The sequence below is a fragment of the Anthonomus grandis genome, chromosome 5 (assembly GCF_022605725.1).
Source record: "Anthonomus grandis grandis chromosome 5, icAntGran1.3, whole genome shotgun sequence".
NCBI lineage: Eukaryota > Metazoa > Arthropoda > Insecta > Coleoptera > Curculionidae > Anthonomus > Anthonomus grandis.
The window spans coordinates 15,181,201-15,208,739 of NC_065550.1; the positions used below are offsets into that span (position 1 = coordinate 15,181,201).

Sequence of the window (27,539 nt, forward strand, 5' to 3'; positions counted from 1 at the left end):
GTCTTTACCTTTATGGCCGTAAGCACAACATCTATAGCACTTGGTGATGCGCAGATAATCCTCCACTCTTGATTTCCTCCATCCAACGAAAATTGAATCCTTTTGCAGCAGCAGTCAATGTTTAACAATGTTTAATGAAATCGCGCAACAAACGCGGCTACCATTAACGCCGAATGGCTTCAAGTAAAAAAGGTACTTAACTAATTTGGCAACGTTGACTTTTTGTAAGCAGCTGATTGCATGTCAGGAAGAGAATCAAAACAAATAACATTTTACATTATCAGAAAATTTTCCTAATTGAGCAGGATGATTCATAAACATTTTGTATGAAAGGGTAATAAAGCTATAAAATACATGAAATGCAAGGCGGGATAATAGATCTGTAACACTCCCAAAAAAAAACAAAAAAAATGGCTAAAAACAAGATAGCAGCCTTTTTAGAAAGTATTGAACCTCAAGAAAGATTGAAGCAATTAATTGATTTTAGCAATTTGATTGAAGTAGATCCTCATGTACCCCCAACAAGGTAATGTGCTTATTAAACATCATTTTTCTCAATAACAATTTTATTTACAGGTATTACCGTTCTGGATTGGAAATGGTTCGGATGGCTAATGTGTATTATGATGAGGGAAATCTAGAGAAAGCTTATTGTTTATATCTGAAATTTATGACACTTTTCTTAGAAAAAATTAGGAAACATCCAGATTTTAGCACTGTTCCATCTACTATGAAAGCAGCTAACCAGGCCAAGCTGCGAGAAATCTTACCAAAGGCTGAAAAATTAAAACAAAGGCTGCTGGACATCTACAAGCAAGACTATGATAATTATGTAAAGAAATTAGTAAGTATTATTATAAGATTTGTGAGCTCTTTTGATACTGATTTTGAATAACTTCTATCTATTTACATGTTTCTACCAGTTAATAATTTGTGGTGCTAGAAACCTTGTATATTAGTATGGACATTTTATTAACTTTTTATTTACCCCTCAATAGAAATTTAATAACTGATATTACTGACTTAGATACAGGGTGATTGATGACCAATGGTACATTAGCCGTATATGGAAGATGGAATGTAGCTTTTTTTCTGAAAATTTAGTAGCCATGGTAACAGACAATGCTCTATTGGTTTAAAATATTATTTTCAACACTGCAGAGCTTCTGCTTATATAGAAAAATGCCATCACTTTTGATTTTTTAAATGGAACATCTTATATATTTTCAGATATTTTGATTCCCTGCTTTTTTTTTGAGTCTTTTTTCCTCATTTCCATTTTCCTCATTTTATATCTATTTTTCTTATTTTTTCTTTTATATCTCTAGCTGTTTTTGAGAAAGAAAATAATTTTGTGTTTTTTGTTAAAAACCAAGGGATAACTAATTGTTTATTTCTCATCTATTTAAGTTCCTAAAAAGCTCAAATTTTAAACATCACTTTAAAAGACCATATTGATTAACTTCACATAGCCCAATTTAATCAACATTTTACAGGGTCGGTCATCGAAAATTAAATACTACTCAATTATTAACTACTCAAATGGAGTTTTGATGGGATTATTTATTTTCCATGGACAATGTTATGTGCTCAAATAATAGCAAGAACATGTAGAAAATATATCATTGTATCTAGATTTACAACCAATGGATATAGAAAGCTTATTTATACTACAAAATACTTTGTTAGTTATACATATATAAAAGTAACAAAAAAAGTGCTATTATGACTACCATTATTATCTAAACATTTATAAAATCGTTTACTGGCACTTTATAGTATACATTCGTCGCTTTTATAACTTTGCTTTCATCTAGCTCTTCAAAACAGGTAATACTCACTGACGTACTTCTTCTTGAATATTTACTGGTGTTGCATACGCCCTTTCCTTTATATTACAAATAAAAATCAAGGGGTATCAGATATGGTGATCCCGCCATCAAATCCTATGGTCCCATATACCTAAACCATCTATCATCGAACATGTATAGTTCTTTTGTTAAACTGTCTCCACAGTAAGGCGTTAAGTTGAAACTGAGTACGAAAATCTTGTAATAGCTGATTTTCCAAAAAACTACTTACATTTCTAAAAATTTGACTAAATAATAATATTTAGTGGCTCTTCATAAATTAAAAATTTTACTTGAATATCAATTTAAAAGGCAAAATAAACTTTTTTTTTTAATTTCTAAAACGCGACTACTTAGGTATAGGAATGTGTTTTGAAGACCCTGTATAATGCTGATTAAGTCAGGCTATGCAAAGTTAGTCAAGATGGTCTCTTAAAGTGATGTTTAAAATTTGAGAAAAATATTTCAAAAACACATTCCTGTATAGTTCTTTAAAAGCTTACAGATAGTGGTCCTTAGGGAACAGCATTTGTTCAATTTAGGATAACAGGAAAATAATGAAAATTTGTCCAGGTGAAATAGTTCTATACTTTTGAGATGTCCGGTTATACCAAAAGTAGATGTCAAGTTTAAATGGAACACCCTAAATATTATTATATTTCACATGAAAATTTGAAACTAATTTATATACAGGGTGCTTCAGCAAGGCGTACGTCTAAAATAGCGCCTAAACTATACCGAGTAGAAGAAAAATTATGTGACATGGTTAAAAGGTTGACAAAAATCTACAAGCTAAAAATTATTTTACATATACAGGGAGCGTAAAAAATAAGTTACGGAAAAATATGTAGTTTTTTCAAATGGAACACCCTGTATTTAATGGCGTTATGCTTTTGGGGAGAACAAGAGATTTACATTGATACCTCATTTTTTAAATTTCATTATGGCATTGCCACGTAATTTAATTTTTTAGGATATTTTTAGTGTTTTCAGGGGTTTATTAAAATTCTTATAGCAACATGTTCAATATAGATAAACGAAATTTTTAATGAAATTAGTTTACAGTATTAGCTTTATCTTTCAGTAAAAGTCTAAAGTTTTCTTCATACAGAGTGTACTCAAATAAAATATGCAATAACTCGATTTTTTTAAATGGAACAGTCTACTATATTTTTCTCTTTCATGAAGTTTGCTTATTTATTGTCTACATTTCTTGTAAAGTAAGTCCTACACCTAACTCGCTTTTTTGAGATATTTTACATACATATTTTTAAAAAATCTATCAAGATTGCTTAGAAAAATTTGTGTGTATTGTTGACAGACTATCGGCAAAATTTCGTTTACTGTTTTTTTTTGAATATCGTTAATAAAAATATTTCGCATTAGAGCTGAAATCAGTTTTAAAGATTTAAATTATTGAATTACTTGCAAATTATGAATTATCCACGGGAAGAACTTGTCGAAATGATATATGCTTTAGGGGCTACTGAATAAAAATACACTTTTGGCATCCAGAATTTATGCGCAACATTACTCTGAAAGAAGGCACCCTCAACTACAAGTATTTGAGAAACTTAAAGAAAGATTACATTAAAGCTACAAGCGAATAAAATAAAATGATGGTACCTTTAAGTGTAGTTGAAGATGCCCAAAGAAGTACAACAGAAGATAAGAAGACAACTCGCTAGAGAATTACCGGTGGTATTAGTGCAACTTCCATTACACGGATGTTTCGAAGTAAACATTTTCATCCTTACCATATTCAACTGTTACATGAATTACAGCCGCAAGATTATGAAAGACGACTTACTTTTTGTCAATAGGCACAAAATATGATGCAGCAACCTGGTTTTTTTAATTTGATACTTTTTTCGGATGAGGCAACTTTTCATAATAATGGCAGCGTTAACAGGCACAACTTTCATGATTATGATACCAGCAATCCTTTCTTTACACGTGAAACTCACCACCAACACAGATGGTCTATTAATGTTCGGGCAGGGATTATTGGGAATTATGTCATTGGACCGCATTTTTTTCATGGACATCTCACAGGTAAAATGTACCTGGAATTTTTACAAAATGGACTAAATGAAATATTGGAAACGTTGCCTGCACATTATGTTCAGGACAGGATTTGGTTTTAGCAAGATGGAGCTCCAGCTCATTACAGTCTGACTTATTTAGATGATCGGTTTCTAAATACATGGATAGGTAGGGGTGCACTAGTGCAATGGCCACCCAGGTCCCAGGATTTGACTAAGATGGATTTCTTCTTTTACGGATATATAGAGGAGAAAGTGTACTAAGTGGCTCCAATCACAAGTAAAAAAGTGCATTTTAAAATTAGAGAGGTTATCCGAACAATAACACCTAATATGTTAGAAAAAGTGAGTGATTCATTTTTAAAAAGAATTAATGCTTACGCACGAAACTTAGGAGGCCATATTGAGGATAGTTTGTAGTGTAGTTATAATTTAATTTTAGTTTAAACTTGTATTAGTTACTTTTAATACATAATTGTTAGTATAAATACATACAAAGTTAATATAGGCGATTTTATTGGCATCGTTTTTTAAATAAAGTATAAAAAAAAGCGAGTTAGATGTAGGACATGTAGACAATAAATAACACTGTATGAATAAAACTTCTTTCACTAAAAGATAAAGCCGATACCGTAAACTAACTACATTAAAAATTTCGGTTATCTAGATTGAACACAGCGGTTGCTATAAGAATTTTAATAAACACCTTAAAACACTAAAAATATCTTAAAAATATGAATTATGTGGCAACGCCGTAATGAAATTTAAAAAATGAGGGATAGTGTAAAGCTCTTGTTGTCCCCATGTCACATAAGCTTTTTTCCATTCGGTATAGTTTAGGCGCTATTTTAGCGGTACGCCTTGCTAACGCACCCTGTATAATGTACCTAGTCAAATGGTTTTCCAGATATTAAATTTTAAGTAAAAAATAATGTTTAAAAGATTTTTTACCATGATAAGTTCTGTCAAGGAGACCATGATTGCTTCTGACAACTAAATATTAAAGTCCGGGTCTTAGGCTTAGGATATTAAACATAACACATATTTACGTCTTCTTAGCTTAATTAGTTACGTTTATTTAGAGTTCTACTTACATTTAGTCTAGTAGTCTTTCACATATTAGGGTTAGTTTTTAGAAGTTCTTTTTTTTAGGTTCCCGATCTAGATTATCTTATTATAAATACTACCAATTTAAATTTATTTACATTCTATGTACTTGATTGCTGTGACTATCAGTGTTCTTCTAAAATTATTGGTCCACATCAGGTAAATTAAAGAAAATGTTCCAAATTATTCCATGGGTCTTTAAAAGCAGAGCTTTATGACATTTTTGTTTTGTTTTTTTTTTAAGTTTTGTTTTTCATCTTGGAAACAATTCAAGAAAGACACTTAAGGCGAGTGAGGTTATAGTTTGATAATCTAGCTTTAAAAATAAAAAGTGTGTTCCTGAGTCCATTTTAATATAAAGGCTTCATTTGAATTCACGAAATTTACATTTACTTTTGGACATGCGAAAACAATTAAAATGTTTTACTTGCAGTTCCCCATATATCCATGTTACCAAACTTGTTTTTTCTCTAATCCATCATTAAAGTTTTCAGAAAACCGCCCTAAAAGACGCATATAACCTATGTAGTATAAGTTGTTTAGGAAAATATTCATAGCAGCTAAAAACTATTCATATATTATATTTTGGTTGTTTAATAAAAATAACAAACACACCTAAATTAATAAGATTAAACTTAATCCAAACATATTCAGGTATTTGCTTTATGGTTTAATCATTTTACGTAATGGCTCTGGTGGTGCGTGGCCAAGCGGAACATAGGAAATCCCATGTAAATTTTAAGGGGGTCAATTATTGGCTTCCCTGTACATTTTATAGAAAAAATGTTAAAATGTATGAAAAAAAAAGATTACCTTTTGAAGAGACCAATCTGGCAAACACTCTTGCAAAGTTTCAAAAAATGTATTTTATTTTAATAAGCGAATCTTGAATTATTCAATTAAATGTAATTGCAAAATTACCAAATTTTCGGTTCAGGTAAAACCAGACACCAGCCACTAGCAAACAATTTGTTAAAAGGCTTTGTCAAATCTGACGTACAGCCGAATACAACTAATGCTTTTTTTTAGTTTTATCAATCTCACAACCATACATTCAAAGTAAGACACGTTAACATTACTTTTTTATCTAAACTTTTATTTAATATAACGATGTTAAACCAATAACAATTATTATTATCGATTATTAAAAAAATTATTTTATCATACTTAGAATTTAATTAAACCAATAGCAGTATCTGAAATATTTTTAATTTATTTTCCCATCAAGCCTGTGTGGTCCATTTCAACCATTAAACCTATTGTTAGTAAATAAACGTCGCGTCCAAAGACATTGCAATAAATAATTGTAAATGTTTAACTCGAACTCCGAAAAAAGAGAGAACAGAACTCTTAATATTTTACTAAGTGTGGAAAAATAAAATAAAATACAATAACTTTTTTTTAAATAATAAAGAATTACATAAAAACATCAATTAATCAAATGTTCAAACAACCCCCCATTAACAGCTAAACAATATCCTAACCGATCATAAAATTTATTTCTAATGATACTAAGTTGATATTGGGAAAGTTTATTACATTCTAACGAAGCGTTTTGTAACTGGTTTAGATTCTCAAATTTTACACTTTTATAAATGACACTTTTTACATGACCCCACAAAAAGAAGTCATTCGGTGAAAGATCAAGTGACCTGGCTGGCCAAAGTATCCGGTACCATGGACCAATAATATTGCCGTTAAAAGCATTTTCCAAGCACTCTCTAACCATACGGGCATTATGGGCCGGGCAACCATCCATTTGGTACCAGATCATTTGATCTTCCTGAACAACCTCTTCCAAGGCGGGTCCAATTTGATTTTGAAATAAGTCCAAATAGGTTTCAGCTGTTAGGTTATAGTTCATAAAAAAGGGTCCAATGATATGGTGTCCGATAATTCCCACGAATACATTTGTTTTTTGGGGATACTGTGTCCGAGTATGAACAAAGCGATGTTCATTTTCTTGGCTCCAATACCGGCAATTCTGAACATTTGGTTCATTGTTGAGAGTAAACGTACATTCATCGGTAAAACAAATATTTCTTAAAAAATTCCTATCATTATTTGCTCTTTCCATCATTTCAAAACAAAATGCCATTCTTCGCTCTTCGTCTCCTTCCTGTAGCTCTTGATGTTTTTCGAACCTATACGAATAATATCTGTGTTTTTTTAAAGTGTGCAATACCGTTGTATGATGTTTATTTACCTCTTGCTTAAGAACCCTCGTACTAACCATCTTGTTTTCCTCCACACTCAGTAGAATATTATAATCTCTGTTCTCTCTTTCTTCGGCTCTATTTTCGATATCCTGAGTTAAACAATTACAATTAATTATTACGGTATCTTGGGACTCGAACTTATTGATAATACGTTTAATAGTTGAAATGGACCGAATGGGCTTGGTGGGGAAATAAACTGAAAACATTTCAGATACTGCTCTAAAACTGTTTCCCGCATAATGCCACTTAATTATGGCCATTTTTTCGTCGATTGAATAATTCATATTTCTTTCCAAATATCGACTGTCACTGATTTATTGACACCTTTCCTCAGGTCGTGACAATATTCATTTTACTGGTGCCTGTTTGGTTTTACCTGAACCGAAAATTTGCTAATTTTGCAATTACTAATTTTTAATTAAATAATTCAAGATTCGTTTATTAAAATTGTTTGAAACTTTGTAAACAGGGTTTGCTAGATTGGTCTCTTCAAAAAGTTATCTTACATTTTTTCTATAAAATGTACAGGGAAGCCAATAATTGACCCCCTTAAAATTTACATGGGTTCCTATGTTCCGCTCGGCGACGCACCACCCGGTATAAATAAATTATGAGAATGTGATATTGTGTTGTAGCAATGTTACTACATATTTGTAGCACTCAATTCCCAATTTTAAAAATATTAGGGTGGTTACAAATATATAAAGTAATAATAGTTAAAAATATAAGTCTATTAGTGTTGCTCATTATTCATAACTATTAATTTAATATCCTTTTATTTCTTCTATCCTAAATTTAAGCCTATAATTTTCTTCTGATCGGATCAGGATGATGAATATCAGTCCTTTATTTATTCATAGTAAATTATTCTATAAACGGATCGTATAAGATTTTTAAGAATTCTGTATGGTAGGTAAAAGCCATGATATCTGATATCATTCCATGACATCCTAAAAGATATCACGGAATCTTAATTAAACATATTATTTTGTTGTTGAACCAGTTTAATTTATTTATTTAAATTAAGAATAAAAACAAATATGGTTTAGAATTAATTTTATTTTAAGCTGCTGTAATAAAATATTTCCCTAATTTCCGTCGTGTATACTCCTTAAAACTGTAAATGCAAATGAAGAATGTCACTTCAATAGTTGTAATTTGACTCAACCTTACATAATATACTTAGACACAACTAGCCAAAGAAGCAGAACAGAGGAAAAGAAAATCAGACGAAGAGAAAAAAGAGGCGCAAAAACCCGTACCTCCAAAACCAGAATTTGTGACAGCACAAATTCCTGGTTCAATTGATGGTATTAGCTATCCAGATCCTAATTTAACTGGATCATCAGTTACACTAACACCATCTGCGCCAGAATTTCCACCATCATATGATGAGTAAATAAAATCTGTTAAATAGTCCTTAATCTAACAATTTGCAAACCCCCATTTTTAGTGAAAATTTCTTACCATCTTTACCAGCATTTGATAGAAGCAAGAAACCATCAGGATCAGGATTTGATGAAAAGTATGATGCGGATACTTTAAGGAACGTTTTGGTGCCATCCAAAGTGATGACGATGTTTGAAACTTTGGCCCAGAAAAACACAAATCAGAATATTGAGACTTGTGGGATACTAGCTGGAAAATTAGTAAGTTTTAAGATCTAAAACACACAACTGTGAGAACGGTTTTATTTACTTGTAGGAAAAGAACCAGCTAATAATCACTCATATGATATTGCCAAAGCAAAATGGTACTCCAGATTCGTGTACCACTACAAATGAGGAGGAAATCTTTGATTATCAAGATCAGCATAATTTAATTACTATTGGATGGATTCACGTATGCTTAAAAATACTTTAAATTATTACGAAAATGACTATATTTATGGTTTTTTAGACTCATCCTACACAAACAGCATTTTTGTCCAGTGTGGATTTGCATACTCAATGTCCGTACCAATTACTTATGCCTGAAGCCATTGCAATTGTATGTTGTCCAAAATATAAGAGGTGAATATTTTTTGTAATTCATGATCCTATAATCACATATATTTTTAGCATTGGATTCTTTACACTTACCCCAAACTATGGATTGCAGTATATAGCCAATTGTAGAAAGAGTGGATTCCACCCTCATCCTTCAGAACCAGCTTTGTTTAAGGTAAGCTACATTTAAAGATGATTGCATAACTTAATAAAAACACCAATAGAGGGAATTTTTAATTGTTATTTTGACTTTTTCAGAATGCTGATCATATAAAAATAGAAAATACACCTTTGGAGGTCCTAGATTTACGTAAATAGTTATGTCAGAAAATGAAATATTTTAAGCAGGGTGTTTCGAAGAATTTTAAAATTATTATAGGTATATTGGAATATAAAAGATATTTTCAATGTTCTTACATTAGGTTCGAGTGACTTACTGAACGTTGCCTAATCTGCCTTTTTATGATGCAGAGATATCTCTGCGATATTGTCTAAGCCAAAGTATTTATGAATTTACAAGTTATTTTTTTAATTTTTACTACGCCTATGTTATGATTGCATTTAGAAATTGAAAGCTTTTTTTATTTTTGTTTGCACGCTCGAATAATATATGTATAACTTGTACGTGCCTGTTACATTTAATTGAAAGTACTGATATTTTATAATGTAATTTTGATCAAAGAATTTTGTTATTATTAAGGAATCTTATGTTAAAAAATATATTTTCCTTATGTTCTTTTGAACCTAATAGTGCACATGTCCGACCTTAAGTTGTTTCTCTAGGATCTGTAACGTTTTTTATAACTAGGTGCGAAACTTCGACTAACCTTAGAATTGGTTCTTGAGACCAATATATTTGGGTAGGGGATGATACCAAATTCTTTTAGGGCGGCTGATATTTGGAAATCCCACTAACCATTACAATAAATTAGTATATAGCACAAGCATAAAAATCATCTGCTAAAATTCTAATGAGCATTCATAAAAAGAGTTTTTCCGGCGCCTGCGTGGCAGAATGCAAATTCGGGTAATACGAAATGAATCAAAGGAGAACAGCCCCAAGTATCAGTCTCAAAAAATTCTTTAATTTGTTAGAGTGGTGACACGTGTTTCGCTTCTAAGAGCATCATCAGACCTAAAAAATAATATAAACAAAACCAAATAAAATTACAAAAAGACCTTAAAGTAAAACAAAAAAGTATACCTCTTACTACAATAATCCAGGTATTTTTCAGAGAACTTGTTAAAATACAATCAAAACAGCAAGATAAAATAAAGTGATACGTTTGTATGCATTAACGTTATTCTTAGTATGTTCTGATATTCTCCAAATACCTTCCCATGACCCGACCGACACCTAATATAAACATTAGATCTTTGTCAATAATTGACACTGATAATTATTGTTAGTGTTGATAACAGAGTTATACAGCTTATTACAAATAATAGTCGTGTTTTTGGGTTACTAAAAAATGTTAATATATTATGAACACAATTTAATAGGAACGAACGAAACGTATAATAATACCATACAAGGTAAACGGACTACCAATGAATCGTTTGTTATTTCCGAAACATTCCATACGATATTTTTAGAAGTTTTGTTTTCAGGAGGTAAAAAAATAACCTCATTTTGCTGTGATGCTGTGTTTGTTAAAAGCTGATCTTAATATGTAGTTTCGATGGATTTATTTAGTATTATAGAGAAAGAAATGAAAAAAAACGTCTGCCTTTCATTTAAGTTAAATTTGTTTTGGAAAACGTCACATGGGTTGTTTCTACAATAAAGACAAGTTAACTTTATTAATAGAAAAGTACAAAATTGAGTGTTTCATTTAATTAGGTATTTCGTGCTATTTTCTTACTTTTAAGATGTAATGTTAGTTGGATTATTCCTACTTTAAATGAAACATAACAAGAATAAAAGCCAGGCGTACCCGCACTTGTGTTCTTTCTGTACCAAATCACGTACGTTTATATATTATTATTTCGTAATAGACAAAAAACATCAACTATGTTCTTTGGAATGCTTTATAAATAAATTATTCAAATAGTTTTCATAAAAAACACAGGCACCTGAATTTGTTGATGATATATTCATGCCTCGCTAATCGTCAGCACCGCTCATATTCAGTCCTCATATTCCGTTGCAAACCGATAGTTTTGATCTTAATTCATCTCATTTGGTCCAACAACTGAAAACCATAAAATTATCATATTACGTTTGACGTGGAGTCACTACAAACTTCTAATTCCTGATATTGATATAGGTTCTTCTGTTAGAACGCATAATCTTTTTGGAATGCTTTAAACGACATCCATCGTTAAATTTCAATTTATTAACTTCATGCCAAAAATCTAGCAACAGTAGGTTGAAGATATTTTTGTCATTTTATTACATGGACGGAATTATCTTCAGGATTATATTTGAATTCTATTTACTCCAAGATCCGGTTTAATAATAAATTAGTTGAATCAATAACAATTGAAGTAGAGCAAAACAGTATTTTTTTCTTGGATATCCTGATAGAAAACCGGAGCTAATGTTGGGCCACTTAGTGTACGGGAAATCTACGCATAGAGCCCTATATTTTCACACACTTTGGCATTTATTCTAAAAAATGTCAAGATCACACTAGTCTACAGAGTGCTTTCGTTGAATTCATGAAGAATTAAGGTGTTTGAAAAAATTAATGAAAAATGTTATTCTTATCGAGATCTATATTTTTGTTTCTCAATTTATTATTTCAAATTGTTTAATTTAAATATTTTCTTGCTTATACTGTTTAGGGTTTCTTCGAATTATCAAATGGAAAAGCCATAAGAGTTGAGCTACTATTTATGTCTTTTAAAGTCTGATTATTATATCAATACCTGGTTAAAATCATCCCAGATCATTTTCGAAATGTCTTAATGAAATTTTAAAATAAATTGGTACCAATACTATTTAATATCATGGTACTTAAAACTATCGATATAAAGGGTGAAATTAGAACTTTTTGAACATAAGACTAGAGGTTACATATTATATACAACCACTGACTGGCTTATGTTTTAGATTGTAGATCGGACGATTTCGCATCTAGTCTAAGATAACTTGTTATTTTACCAAAAAATATTCTCTTTGTTCTGTTTCCGAAGTTAATACTTAAATTAAAAGTAAAATAATCCGAGTTTAATTCTTTAAAGATAATTTTTGCAAACTTGATTTAGCTTAAATAGTCTCTTATCCATAAGATGTTTTAAATGATTTCGTATTTTTAAACGAAATCATTTAAAACGAGTAGAAGTAGGAGAAGTAAAAATTTTCTTGGTAATATGAAATTATCCCAATTATGTAAACAGTAATTTAGAAAATGTTCCTCTTAATAATGACAAAATTGTTTTATTACAGGCTATTTTGACTTGTACCATTGGGATCTTGGAAATAGATAAAGAGGGTTAATTTAAAAATATATAAATAATAATATATAATATATATATTGAATAATAAATTTTTAATCTACCTCTTCTAAATCTTCGCTTTCATTTGGGTTTTGCAAGTTCTCTCTAATATTTTTATCTACTCGTAGTTAGGATAGATCTTAAAAATTGTTAAATCGTCAAAAATTGTTGAATTTCAGCTTTAATCTCTTTATTAATGACAGAATTAAACAGATTATTAATAAGCTTTTTATATTCGCAAATCAATTTTTTTTGAATTTTTGTACTCTATAACTACTGGCGTCATGAAACCGACACCTTTTTAATAACTAATATAGGAATTTCAAAGTGAATTCAGTGTAAGTCTAATAATCTTCATTCTATAGATGTTAAAAATATTCAAAACGTCACTTTTCCTAAATAAACTGGAAAGCTTGATATTATACTTACACCCATAATACTTTTATCAAAATAGGTCAACAATTAAATTTAATTTAAACGACAGATGTAAAAAATACAAAAAAAATATGGCGTTAATTTTAAAATAAGCGACCATAGAAGTTTTTCATTTTTTTATAATGGATTTAGGTAGCTCCCAGAGAACCTGTATTTGTAAGGTTACTACACAAGATTTTAAGCCATTTTTTTAAAATTTTGTTTAGTAGATATCTAGATGATTTAATCATCCAGATCCCACTGGTCTGTGTATCATCCTGTCTATTGGTTTTATTTGCTTTAATAAATCTGTGATTTCTAGCTTAATTTTTTGATAAATAAAACCACTGGGATATTTATTAATACTGTGTTTTATTTTTAAATAATTACATACTTTTAAATTTTTTCTCTATCACAGGTAGATACATAACATTGAGGATTTAGGTAATATATCGAGAGAAATGTGTTGCCAGTAGCTTAATTTTAATAATAATGTTTTCACATTATTACTTCATACTAAAATGCAAACTAATTTCAATAATCAATGATCCAACCATAAGTTCTAACCAAATTAACAGTACCGTAAAACGGGGTTACTTTGCACTGAGCAGGGAAACTTTGCACCGAACATGTAAAATTATATTTTCTGTAATCCTCATAATTTTGTTCAGATATTTCTATTACCTCTAGAACACATAGGCAACATCGCAATAAAGTCATTTAAAGTATTCGTTACTTTGATTACTATGATTACTGTACTGATTGTGTTACTTTTATTGGTATTTGCATGTAAAATACCGCTATCGGTATCGATTGACAATAATCATGCACAAAAAATAATAATAAGTATAAAAAAAAATTAAAATTTAATTAAGAATAAAAATGCTGATTTGGTATTTACCTATTAATTAAAATATATTGTTTTAAAAAATATTTATTATTATAAAAAAACAACAAAACGTAACATTTCGAAAAATAAAACTTATAAATGTTAGTTATTATGTAAAAAAATGATCATTTCCACGTTTTCACCTTTTAGCCTGTTTCTCCTTTCTGACAATATCTGTCCTGCGGTGGAAAATGACCTTTCAGATGGGACTGATGTTGCTATGCATAAGTATTTTTTTGCTAATTTACAAAGATGAGGATATATTGCCGTTTTAGCTTTCCACCAGTCTAATGGATTTTCTTTTCTGTTGAAAAGATCCTCAGCTATATAAGAGTGACATTCTAAAATAGCTGCTGTTTTTGCATCAATTTCTTTTCGCGGAGTTGCAATTTTATCAAAATCTGCCCAAATAAAATTTTTCTGTCGTTCCGTTTCGGAATCTGCTTCTTCTAGCAGATGCTCAGTTTCACGTGGTAAATCCCGGCGTTCTGCACCTATCATCCGAGCTACTTCTGTTTCCAAGTGTTCTTTGGCCAAATTGAAATTATGTTCTGATGAAAAAACTTTAAAACGTGCATACATACGTACGGTGGTCTGCGCTTGATGCTGTATAAATAGTATAGAGTATAGGTATTAGGTAGTAATCATATGTTTTTGAATTCGGTATTCGTTACTTCGGGTATCAATGAGTAACGAGTACTCCTGTAACGAATAGTTACTTTTTCAACATCTCTACTGGTCGCCAGTTGTTTATCAGCAACCGTCCGAATATTAACCTAGAAATTCTATGATTTTCTGGCTTTGCAAAATCATACTGTGCAGAAAGTCCCAGAGTACAAAAATTGGTAAGTACACGTCTAAAGGCTTATACTATAACCGATTGCGATTTGTAGTTGTTAAAATAACGGGTTTAAACAAGGATGGCAATAAAAAACAAACATTGTTTACATGTGCACTTATCACGTGGAATTGGGTATACTTTGCACCGCTCAAGTGGTGCAAAGTATCCCCTACTTGTCACGTCCAAACTATTTTCATTTGCAAGAGTAAAAGTTAAATAGGTAAATGGTTTTCAGAAAATGCCCAGACGTTATAAAAGGAAACTGGTATCTCGCAGATATGCAGACTACTCAGAAGAAGATTTGAAGGCATGTTTGTCAGCAATACAAGATGGCATGAGCACAAGAGTTGCCGCTGAATCCTTTAACATTCCAAGGAGAACTATTTTTTACAAATTAAAAATAACACACGCTAGAAAACCTGGATACCCATCAATATTCTCTTATGAAGAGGAAAGATGTTTCGTACAATGCATTCATAGCCTTAGTGATTCTGGTTTTCCTGTTACTGGAATGGAATTGCGACAAATAATCAAGAGCTATTTAAATCGCAAAGGAAAAAAAAATAACTCGTTTTAGTGATAATACTCCAGGTATCGGGGGTATTGGGTCAAATCATCTTTAACTCGTCATAAGGACCTTACTGCAAGGATAGCCTCGAAAATAAAAAGAAGTAGAGCAGCACTCAATGCAAACTAACTGAACACATAGAAAATCTAAAACAAACATTAACTGGTGTAGAGTCGCATGCTATTTTTAATTATGACGAGACGAACTTAACCGATGACCCCGGTCAAAAAAAGATATTAACTAAACGTGGTGTTAAGTATCCCGAACGAATTTGTAATTCTTCAAAGAGTAGCATTTCTCTTATGATTTGTGGAAATGCAGCTGGTGAGCTTCTACCTCCTTATGTGGTGTACAAATCCAAGCATTTGTGGGACACCTGGACTGAGAATGGTCCCTCTAGTACGCGTTATGCAAATACTGCATCTGGTTGGTTCTAATCACAGACCTTTGCAAATTGGTTCAGCACTCTCCTATTGCCCAGGCTTAAAAAAAAGGGAAAGAAGGTCGTTTTAGAAAACAATTTGTCTTCTCATATTAATGATGAAGTCCTCGATTTATGTGGAAGACACGACATTGATTTTGTCTGTTTCCCTCCGAACAGCACCCACGTTACCCAACCGCTAGATGTCGCATTATTTGCCCCCATGAAAAGAGCCTGGAGGGACATTTTATCTCAATAGGAAACTCATGTAGGGAGTAGATCAAATGTACTTGAGAAACAGCATTTTCCAATGCCTTTACGATCATTAATGGAAAAAATTCAAAAGAATAGCGCTGAGATATTAAAGTCGGGATTTAGGAAATGCGGTACCGTCCCTTACGATGTAACACCGCTCTTGGAGCGGTTAACAACAACTAAGCAATCTAATATGACAACTGCTAACGACACAAATAAATCAAGTTCGTCGGATATCGAAAACCTCCTCATAATTTTGTTCAGATATTTCGATTACTTTGGTATTTAGACGATAAAAGACAGGAAGCCACACAGTTTAAGCTACGTAGGAAGAAGAAAATAACGGTTTCAGCAGGATACAGTATTGCCCATTCTGAAATTAGTTTAACAGATCTAACTGGAGCATCTACATCCACACCTCTTCAAGCTGTTGAACCAGAAATCGTAGATGATTCAGAGGAGGACATTGTTTTGGACGACCACTTTCCACTAGGCAGGGATTCATCAGATGATGAAATAAATGAGATGGAAGAAGAAAAAGAATTTAATGAAAAACTCGTCTCAGGTTCTCTTGGAACGTAGGTATTTTCGAGTACGTTTTATTTTCCTATGAAGATCATGTTTATCCTGGAGTGATAACAGCAATAGAAAACGATGGAGCGATGATCAATGCTATGGCCAGATCGATAAAGTTTTGGAAATAGCCAGAAAGACGTGACGAAATATGGTATTCGTGGGACAACGTAATTGGCGCCATTAGCCCTCCCAAGAAAATGTCCAAACGAGGATTGTACATTGTCCCAGAATGCGACAAATTGTGGTGGGATTAGTTTCAAACGTTGTATTTTTACTATTATAATGTTATAATAAAGTTTGTTCATTTAAATTGTAGCAATTTTCTTTACTTTTATGCTTGTTTCATAAATATATGTAGTTAGGTAGATTTAAATTCACAAAACTTGGCCCACGGACATTTTTTGGCATTTAATTGGTGCAAAGTTTGAAATAATAAGGGTTTTCTATGCACCAGCAAGCATTTAGTAGCCAAATATTAATAAAATATTGAGTGGTGCAAAGTGACTTTTTTGGGGTATACTTTGCACCACTAATAAAACTAGGTTGTTCTCTTGATTAGGCAATATACGTAACAAATAGCTATAATCAGAGCTATATTACCACCTGCTCAATTGATATTTATAATAAAAAGTTCAGATCTTCTTTCGAGTGACGTTACATCCTAACTAATAAAATAAAACTAAAAAAAAATGGTGCAAAGTAACCCCGTTTTACGGTAGCACATTTAGATTGAAATCATTTGCAAAGTTGCAAATATTGGCGTGTTCATACATTGGAGCAGATTAAAACCATTTTCAGAAAAGATACTTTACGAAAACGTAGTTTATTCTATCGACTCTGACATTCATTGCAGCATTATTTAATTACCATTTTACACTCATTATTTTATATTTCTTATGTATAAAATTAAAGCAATTCTAATGAAAATACATTATACACATTTCATTATTAATACAATAACCGCCATAAGATAATAAGGGTTATAACTCTAGTTATCATTTAAATCTGCAAGAAAGTTGTTAAATTAAAAAAAAAACTTCTATTCAATTAGTACTTACAGTAAAATGCTTTAAGTCACCTGAATCAGCAAATTCTTCGGCGTCAACTAACAACGTTCTGCTACCATATCTGTCCCTATATATTAATTTTATTTTATTAAAACCTTAATGCTTAAGAAATTATTTCTTACTCTAAGTATTTTCTCCATAACAATAACCCTGCATAGCTCAACACTGATAATGTCACAAATATGGAGACCAAAATGACAGCTAAAGGCACCGCTGGCAATCTGTCTTCAGCGTCAATTTTATCTAAAAATAACAATTAGTTCATGTTTAATGACCGCTGCATTATTAACTAACAATTTTTTATCTTCCTCAACTCATCTTCAGTATTTTCTCCATCTTCTATTAGCTCTGTTTCTGTGTCAATGTTGTCAGAGAAATGCACAGGTTCTAAGGATTCTACTGGGTGCTGTTGCTTTTCATATAAAGGACCTAAATAAAAATTAAAGAAAGTTAATTTAAACATATAAAGAAAATTATATTTTTATTTACCTTGGTTTTCTGGGGATTCTTGTGAATTATGATTTAGGAGATCATTAACTTCAGTATCAATAGCTTTAGGATCAACCGCCAGTGCGCTATTCGCGGTGGTTTCATTATTTGTAATATTCATCAACAAGGAGATATTTTGATTAAGATTTTTAGGAATGACATTTACAGGATTATCTGTAAAAAATCATTTTTAAAAATTGAAATTTACTTCACACATTTTTTTCTACATTACCTTTGTTTCTAAGGAGGGCTGTAATATTTACATGCATACGAGTTACATCGGTACTAACGTCTTCATCAGTGGATGGCGTGCTGGTAACAATTACGCTTGAATTGATGGCAGGTTCAACAGTTATCAAGTTATTCGTGTTATAAGTAAAATTATCATTTTCTGTTAAGGTGTAGTTAAGTCCGTCTTGGTTCTCTAAGATTCGTTGGTCTATATGGTGGGGACTGGGCTCTGAAATATATATATCTAAAGTTGCAATATAATAGTTTGCTTTATGATTTCGACTTAGTAAAGGAAAAACTTTGGTAATGATCAAGTTATAATTGTTAAGTTTTACCAAGAAATTGAGTATTCATAATACACGAATCGAAAGTTTGCCTTTCGTTACCTCATAAGTCATTAAAATTAGGACTCAGCTAACATGGCCGACACATTTATTTAATCCCTATGGCAGAACATTAAAATTTCGAGAATGGCTTTTCTCTTATTTTTGCAGTATTGGACAAGCTTGATTGGTTAGGTTCAACACGACTTATCATTAATGAGCGTTATTTGTCCCTCAGTCAAATTAAACCATTTAAAGCTAATTGTACCGATATGTTATTTTGATAGTAATTTATTAACGGAGTTTTATCTGCTTGGATAGGAATTGATGACCTATGGTACGTGAGATGTATAATAAAAATATTTTCTTACGATAAAAGACCCCGTTCTATTCTTACTTTATAAATGCGTTTACCCTGATCATTTTCAATTGTCTATCTTATGAATTTTAATTTTTTTATATTTAAGTCTTGTGAAGTTGGCGACAATCAACTCCGCCTAAACTTTTTGTTATGTTTTGCAATACCCAGTTCATTTGAGTTGAATAGTGCTTCACATTGGAAGGGGTATTCACAATTTAGTACAGAAATATAGTATATATAGGTATAGTAAAAGCTTTTAATGTGTTTAAAAGTTTTTAACGATGTTTAAGATATTAGATTTTTCGGGAATATTGTAATGATATTGTACACACAGAGAAGCCAGGTGATTTTCCTGAATGACACAAGTGGTACACTGCACGACGTCTCTAAGGTTGGCGGGAATCTTCCTGAACAGCATTTTACCGAGTATATAAAGAGCTGCATCGCCGATAGTAGTTAGTGGTCAGTTCAGTAAAGTAGAGTTCGAGATATTGGCGCAAGATTGAAATAGTTGTAAATAAATATAGTAAAAATAAATATCTCTAGTAGTCGTGAGCGAGTGTGTTTTCGTCGTGAAGTGTGCCAATGAATTAGTTTACCATTTTCGATTGTTTTAATTCACACCTAACGAACGGGAAAAGCACTACTTACAGTATACACAGGGTGCAACATTCGATACGTATTTCTTGGCTTAAATGTTTTCTTATGTTATTTTAAAAACACAGATTATTTTATGGCTTGCAGATCACGATCTACGATAATTCTATTAGAATGTATTGTTATTTTGAACATTAATTTTTTCGAAAAAATCAATTTTTACTTGTGGAAATTATTTGCATACATCGATTTTTGCAAATAAAATTATCTCAAAAACTTCAAGCTTTTTAACTATATCATGTTTATATACCTTTTATATAAACATGATACATAAATCCATTTTCTTACTAAAATATGTATACCAACTTTTTTACAAAAATGATAACCTTAAAATAAGGTGACGCTTCATGTAAGTAGCGCCACTTAGATACAATTTAAATTTAGCATGTCAAGAACCTCACAGACACAAATTTGAATTCAAACATCGACATCATTCTAAATTTTTAAGAAAAATAAAGAGATACAACAAACAAAACTTAACAGTATTTATCTTTAAAATAAGGTAATTTAGGATACAAATCCATATGAACTTTAATTTAAAATAAGCCAAAAATAACATCATTCAGTGTTGACATAATATTTACAAACAACTTTTATACATACAATGCCTACTAAATGTTATGCCAAACAAATGTATTATCGTCTGATCATTATGGTTATGGTAATACAATATACAACACTAGTTAAATTAAATAAAGCTTTACAACGTTTAAATGTCTATTATTTACATTTTTATAGTTACAATTTTCTGGCTTTAAATATTGAGTTTATATTTCATTTAATTTTTTATTGTTTTACTAAAAAATCCATCGTCATGACTGATCTATAATAATAAATACTTAAAAGTGTCACGTTCCGTTTTTAAATAACCATGGTTGCAATGAAATAATATAATAACTATTTATTATTTCCTTATAATTATACAAGTTTATCATTTTAATTCATTTACCTTGCCGACAATGTTTTGGTGTCCATTGCTTTTTAATTTACGTTAATTCTATGTTATTTACTACTTAACTTTGAATTCCATTAGTACCTATCGATTTACTAATTATTATTTGATGATTATAAGTGGAAAATATCACTCACTATAGGAATAAGCATGGCATAAATAAATTTTATTTCATTGAAAATAAGAAAAAATTTCAGGCAGATGTATCAAGATAGAAGAATTCTAAGGCTGCGTAATAGGAAAACCATTACTAATATTATAGTCAATGAAGCGCAAAAAACTATTGGCATCAGACAAAAATGGACTTTATTCCTGTTATTATTCTCAACATCTATGCTTCTATATAATTTTCAAATAGGCTTTGCAAGAGGAAAAACGTGTTAAGATCAGTGGTGAACTGATTAGCTAGCCTAACTGCACGGCCATCGTATGCAATAATATTTAGGACATTCATTACTGGATTGTGTAACTATGACAGACTAGGAAATAGGTCTAAAAATGAATATCACTAATACAAAATGTGTGTATTATAACCGTCAATCCCAAGTCAATGCTTATGTCTACAGATAACAAAAAAAAAAACAATAAAGAGTACTCTATATTCGGATACATCAGTGCAAAAGAGTAAGAAGTATGCTCGCACAACTTTCTGCCACTAAAATCCTATGACCTAAAGTTATGTCAAAGATACTAAGCAGAACTGAACTCGAAAAGCTAATAGGATCAGTTCTTTGGAATCGTTTAAGGTGGGGTTAAATATAGCAAAATGCTCCAGATACTCTGGACGGCTATGCAGGCTTTATTGAAGCTAAAGCGAACTAAATAGAATTAATGTCGTTCGTGAATTGTTTAAAATTCTCAAGATACTAAAGATATCATGTGTTTAGAGAAGACCGAGCAAAATCCTTCAGCTTGTAATGAAAGGTAAAAATAGGGACCGTAGAGAAATTGGAGATGTTAAAGCTAATATTCGTGAACCGTAACACTTAGTATTAAACAAACAAATATTTAAACTAACTGAAAACCGCGAACAACTCGCCGACGTTAGGGAGACGTGATATAGCCCACCGAAAGACGAATAAAATCATTTTTTTCTGAACCATCCTATTAAACTGTACTGTCATGTATCAAAACTGTGTGATATATATTTTTGTAGAAGATTTTTAGTAGTTTTTATAGTTCATTGTGGTAATATGGAGGGCTACTGTTAAGCAATCTATCATAGAATGAATATTGCTTCTAACTTTAAATATATTAAATTAGATTTTTTTTTTATAATCTCAATTTGATTTAGGTAACTACTTGAAACAAATATTGGATTTAAAGATGCTATGAAAGGCTTAACTAAAATTGATGTTTTAAAAAAACGAAATATTGAAAATACCAAAAACTTTCCGATGTAATAGAAGCTCCACGAAACACAAAATATAATAAATGGCACCCATATAAAATTAAATTTTTTCATGAACTCAATGATATTGACCGCTAACAATTTTGTAATTTTTTTTTGCCAATCGACGTAATTGTACTTTATATAAAAATTATTTCCTGATGTATGCCGCTGGCCTCTTCTATGTTTGACATTCCATGTCATTTGTTCTGTAGTTTAACTTCATATAACATTTTTATATAAATAAAATTTGTAATTCTGTACGTCTCTTAAATGTTTATTATATATCAGAATCCTGTATATATACAACATATATGTATATATACATCGGGTACCGCAAGAAGCAGGAAACACTAGCCTGTGGACAATTTTCATTATTTTTTTTTTAACTTTGACGCGTCGATTTTATTTTTGTTGTAGTCTATGTTTAAAATGATTAAATATAATTAATAATGTGTTAAATAATACTAAGAGAGTACAAATTAACCGCTAAATGACTAAAACCAAATTTTGTAATCAAATAGTGTGGAGACTCTTATTTATGTCGGAAATGGTTGCGGAACGGATGAGATATCTTTGGAAATGTAACAGATGTGACTTTCTATAGTAAGGGGCTAACTAATATTATTAATACATCGCTTCTGACATCTACATTCCGATCATTGGAAACAAGCTGTTGTAAACCCTATCCCAAAAACCCCAATATAAAGGAACTTACTGAGCTAAGAGTTAAAAGCATTTTTAATGTTGTTTGCAAAGTGATAAAGAAAATCATAGATAAACGACTGCTCCATATTGATTCGCTAAATATTTTGTTAATTAAGCGGTACTATGGTATCAGCTTTTCCAGATTTCACCGATGAACTTGTGCGCACAATTAATAGCTCTTCCGTTTCTTGTATAATCATCCATCTGATTATCTTTTAGATGACTACTCGAAGGCATTTGACTTTAGTAATCGCAGTTTTACTAGACCCAACCCAACCCAAAATTTTATGGAATTTTTTCAAAATGCAGTCAGATGGTTTGAGCCATACTTAACTGGTCCGGAGAAGCAGGTTAGGATAGATATCGATGGTGTAGCGTTGGTATCCAAAACTCCAAAGTTACCATTGTTCACACTGACATGCGTGGAAATCTTTTAATTTCTTATCATCTTTATGTCGACCATTCTGAAGTCTCCATCCTTTAGCACTATTATGGGTTATTGTTAAATCCAGGAAAAACAATTGCTCTGCTTATGAGCTCCGAAAGCAAATAATAGTATTGCTACTAAAAGGTTGTTTCTGGATGGTACTCCTGTTCCTTTTAAGACCGAGTGTAAAAATCTTGGACTTACCTTTGATCCAAATTTGACATTCGGAACTCATATAACTAAGTCTCACGTTTATGTTATGGACACCTATTATAACCCAAAGGTTTAAATTTGTATTAGACATAAACACTAAGCAAAAACTAACCGAATCGACAATATTGTTATTTTTGGACTATTGCGATGTTCTCTTCGAGAGGATAAGCACAGAATTCAAGATTACAGATTTCTTGTATGTGTTATTCGGCGTATCTGAAGACAAGGTACCAAGTCATTATTTCATTTTTGAAAAATAATTGGCTCAAAATGAAACAAAATTACGTTTCTTACGTCATAAAATACATTCTCATACACCCTTTATCTATTTAAATTTCTGAGAGAAGTCGCTGCGCCGCATACATAACTTACTAACTCTCTATCAAATAACTATTAGGGATATTTCAACTTTTACAAATCTTCTTTTCTTCCTTGATTATTTAAAATTATATATCATAGAAATGTTTGAATTACTTTGTTTTCAGTTAGGTGTAATAATGAGTTGTATTGAATTTTTGTAGTTGGCTAAGATGCAAATTTTGAATTCGTTGTCTATATCGTGTATAGGTTTGTATAATAGTGTTACTTTTTTATTTTCTCTCTACTTTTAGTTAATTGGCATGTAATTTCAGATAGGACTCTATCTGAAATCCTATATAAAAAGCCTATGGTTAGGGTTTCCTTAAGAATTACTTTAATTACTATAAATTTTTGTATTTGAAGAATAGGCGAATTTCATTTTGAAAGAAATTACTCAAATGAATATTAAAACAATGTATACATTTAGAGTAAATAAAGATTATTTATAGAAATATAATAGATATTATATTGGCAAGCAGTAGACCAATCCCTGCGTCCACGCAAAAACCGCAAACCAGAATTAAATTAAATCTAAAAGTACTAAGAAAAAAAAATGAACAGAAAGTTAAGTCACATCTACGAAAAAAATCACAAATATAATGAAAAAATCGCAAAAACAAACAAGATATATAAGTGTTCTACTTATATTTTATTTATATTCTTTTTTCTTGATTAAACAGCGTAATATTAATTTTCATTTGCGTGCTAGATATTACATATAAAAAAAATGAAAGTGTTTTAGATTCTGCATAGGAGATGAATGGGTTGGATTGGGGCTAATGGGGAGGTAATGGGTTAAACTATTAAAGTGTGTTAATTGCTCCTTGTTAAAAATTATCTAAGTCATCACCATTATTTACGCATTTCACTAATCAATTTCTTGATACAATACCTTACACTTTTTAATTGCCTTTTATACGAAAAAGTGGCCTTAATGAAAATTGTTCAGTAAATTTTTTCCAATATTTAATAATAATAATAATAATAATAAATGTCTTTTATTCAAAATTTACAGATGTAGTTGACAATAATAACATTCTATAATTAAGTACCCGAGAAGCAGGGCGCAGTCTAGCTAAGACAGCTACTCTACTGAACCCTACTCAACGGTCATAAACTTTATTATCTCATAAACTCTATTAAATTCATTAAATACCCAAATAAAGAACAATATATATATATAATTTAAATAAATAATAAATAGCTAAATATAAAAGATTGACAAAAATAAAATAAATAATTAAAGGCCTAAATTACGGGCTGAAGGTTAAATGTCTTTCTTTAACTTTGTATATATTTCTTAAACTTTGATTTAAATGACTTCTGATCTAAAGTTGACAATTCAGTTGGTAGGTTATTGTAGAGTTTAATGGCATTGTACGTAAAAGAACGTTGAAACATTGCAGTCGAATGACGAGGAAGTGTCATCCTCTCCGGAAATCGGATCACTCTTGTGTGAACGTTTAAACGAGGAACAAATTTATTCCGTAAAGTGGAGGGAAGGGAGGGGTTTAATAAAACTTTAAATAAAAAATTACCTAACTGTAACTCTCTGCGCCTGTCCATCCTCAACCAGTTAAGCTCTTCAAATGTGTGTGAAATGTGATCGTATTTTCGTAATCCAAATATTAGCCGTGAGCAAGCATTTTGAACTTTCTGAATACGATTTTTATCTGCAATGTCTAAGCAAGGACCATAAATAAAATCACAGTAGCTGAAGTTGGACAGGACCAGAGACTCACAAAGCATTTTTCTCAAATGAAAACTAAGAACCTGACGACTATTATATAAAATTTTCAATGATAAAAATGACTTCTGAATTAACAATTTAACATATTCACGAAACCTCAACTCAGTATCCAGGACAACGCCCAAATTTATTGCACGATCCATCTTGGGAAGAGGAACATCATTTAATAAGATATTTAAATTATTTTTAAGAAAATCTTTATTAGGTCCAAAAATCATAACATTTGATTTAAGAGGGTTAAGTTTTAGATTATGGCAAGAAGAAAGCTGGTTAAGTAAATTCAGGTCATGGTTTATTAAAGAAGATGCATAATCCTGATGATTGACGTGAAGATAAACCTGGGTATCATCGGCAAAAGCTCTCAGTTTACAGTACTTTAATGATGTAAGTATATCTGAGGTGTAGATTATGAATAATAATGGTCCTAGGATTGACCCTTGAGGTACGCCTGATAAAATTCTAGCTTCTTCGGAAAATGAATTATTTGAAAATATTTTTTGAAATCTGTTATGAAGATATGATTTAATCAACATTACCGAACCATCGAGAAGTCCATAAAATTTCAGTTTCGCCAATAAAAGTTCGTGATTGATCGTGTCAAACGCTTTCGAAAAGTCTAACAGAATTAAAGCAGTAGACAACTTTTTATCTATTGACGTTATTATGTCGTCAGTAACTCCAATTTGGGCAACATCAGTACTCAAATCCTTTCTAAAGCCACACTGAGTCTCCGGGATAATTTTATTCACACCGCAGTACTCAATCAACTGATTATACAGAATCCTTTCGAAAACCTTTGACAAAGCCGGCAATATACTAATTATTCTCAGATCACCATAGTTAGTTGGATTTTTTACTTTCGGAAGTGGCTTACCTATTGATAATTTCCAGTGATCAGGAAAATAACTTTGTTCTATACAATAATTGATTATGTGTGTAATGTAAACATCTAAGCATAAAGCATAATTTTTTTCTATCATTTCTGGTTTGGTTGCAATGGAGACCTTTCTTTGTTTTTTTTTAATGCAATAAAAGAAAAATAAAAGAAGAAATAATAAATCCGTTGTTTTTATTTAAGGTGAGCCATATTGTAGGTAAATTAAAAATCTTCAGCAGAAAATCAATCATGAGCTCAAAATTGATATCACTTAAGTGAATGTCAAACATCTGAACTTAAATGGTTGGTATTAGGCAGTAATAAAACTGCGTGCCCGTAGTAGACTCCACTCCAAATATGCAATCAGATGCAGGGTGTTCTATTAAAAAAGTGATTTCCAACCAAACCAGAAATGACCTGCAGATAAAAATGCGAGGAATAATTCACTGATCAATTTTCATTCAGGTTACTTTTTCGTATTATAGTTATTTAAAAAGTTACAGGCCGTATGAGGGAGTTTTTTGCAACTCGGTATGTGGTGAAAAGCCCAAGAAGGCAAAGACACCCTGTATAAATCTTTTTTGCATCGACAATCTTTCTTTTTTCAGAAAGTAATTTTTCAAAAAGAATTGCCTTTGATAGATACATTCTTTGTTCTTTGTTGCTTTTGTCACCATAGTTACCACATCGCCAGTAACGCTAGTCATGTATACCACGTAAGATTTAATAAAACAGCAAGATGTAATTTAAGTTATATTATTAAGATAATGACTATATGTAGTTAATGATACAAAAAGCAGTTTTCGCATGTTTTACTTAAATCTTTTCGTTTAAAAATATTTCTTACCTCCACAGTTTGCTACTATAAGGACACAAAATACACTAAACGCAACCCCAAAAATCCTCATTTTTAGATTATACGTCACTGTCACTCTTCACGTATGATTCAAAACAACCATATTATCACTATAGTGGCAAAAAAATCATACGTTATAAAATGATAAAATATAATAATATGTTTGATCAGAGTTTAAGATAAAGGTCGATTAAATACGATATTGTTTGCGCGCTGCATATGCGGAGACAGGTAGGATACGTATTTGCCACATTAGGTATT

The 27,539-nt window shown here is 31.0% G+C and overlaps 2 protein-coding genes across 4 annotated transcripts; one reads left to right on the plus strand and one right to left on the minus strand.

Moving 5' to 3' along the window:
* Positions 1-224: 224 nt before the first annotated feature.
* On the plus strand, positions 225-13,430 carry LOC126736013 (STAM-binding protein-like). 2 transcript variants are annotated; one of them, XM_050440194.1, is made up of 8 exons: positions 228-526; positions 577-844; positions 8,408-8,616; positions 8,675-8,870; positions 8,926-9,063; positions 9,121-9,233; positions 9,282-9,384; positions 9,468-13,430. In XM_050440194.1, exons 1-8 carry the CDS (start codon positions 411-413, stop codon positions 9,525-9,527), a joined length of 1,203 nt encoding a protein of 400 aa, XP_050296151.1. In that variant the 5' UTR covers positions 228-410; the 3' UTR covers positions 9,528-13,430. The 2 variants fall into 2 exon arrangements, with proteins under 2 accessions (XP_050296152.1, XP_050296151.1); XM_050440195.1 differs by lacking the exon at positions 9,468-13,430 and having other exon boundaries at positions 225-526; positions 9,121-9,210.
* On the minus strand, positions 13,421-27,539 carry LOC126736014 (uncharacterized). Of its 2 annotated transcripts, XR_007660587.1 has the most exons (8): positions 27,270-27,539; positions 18,406-18,633; positions 18,174-18,347; positions 17,979-18,113; positions 17,807-17,927; positions 17,676-17,751; positions 17,460-17,622; positions 13,421-13,576 (listed from the first exon to the last, which is right to left on the minus strand). XR_007660587.1 is itself a non-coding variant. In XM_050440196.1 (7 exons), the coding sequence occupies exons 1-7, from the start codon at positions 27,328-27,330 to the stop codon at positions 17,617-17,619; spliced, it is 801 nt and encodes a 266-aa protein (XP_050296153.1). In that variant the 5' UTR covers positions 27,331-27,539; the 3' UTR covers positions 17,422-17,616. The 2 variants fall into 2 exon arrangements, 1 of the variants encoding a protein (XP_050296153.1); XM_050440196.1 differs by lacking the exon at positions 13,421-13,576 and having other exon boundaries at positions 17,422-17,622.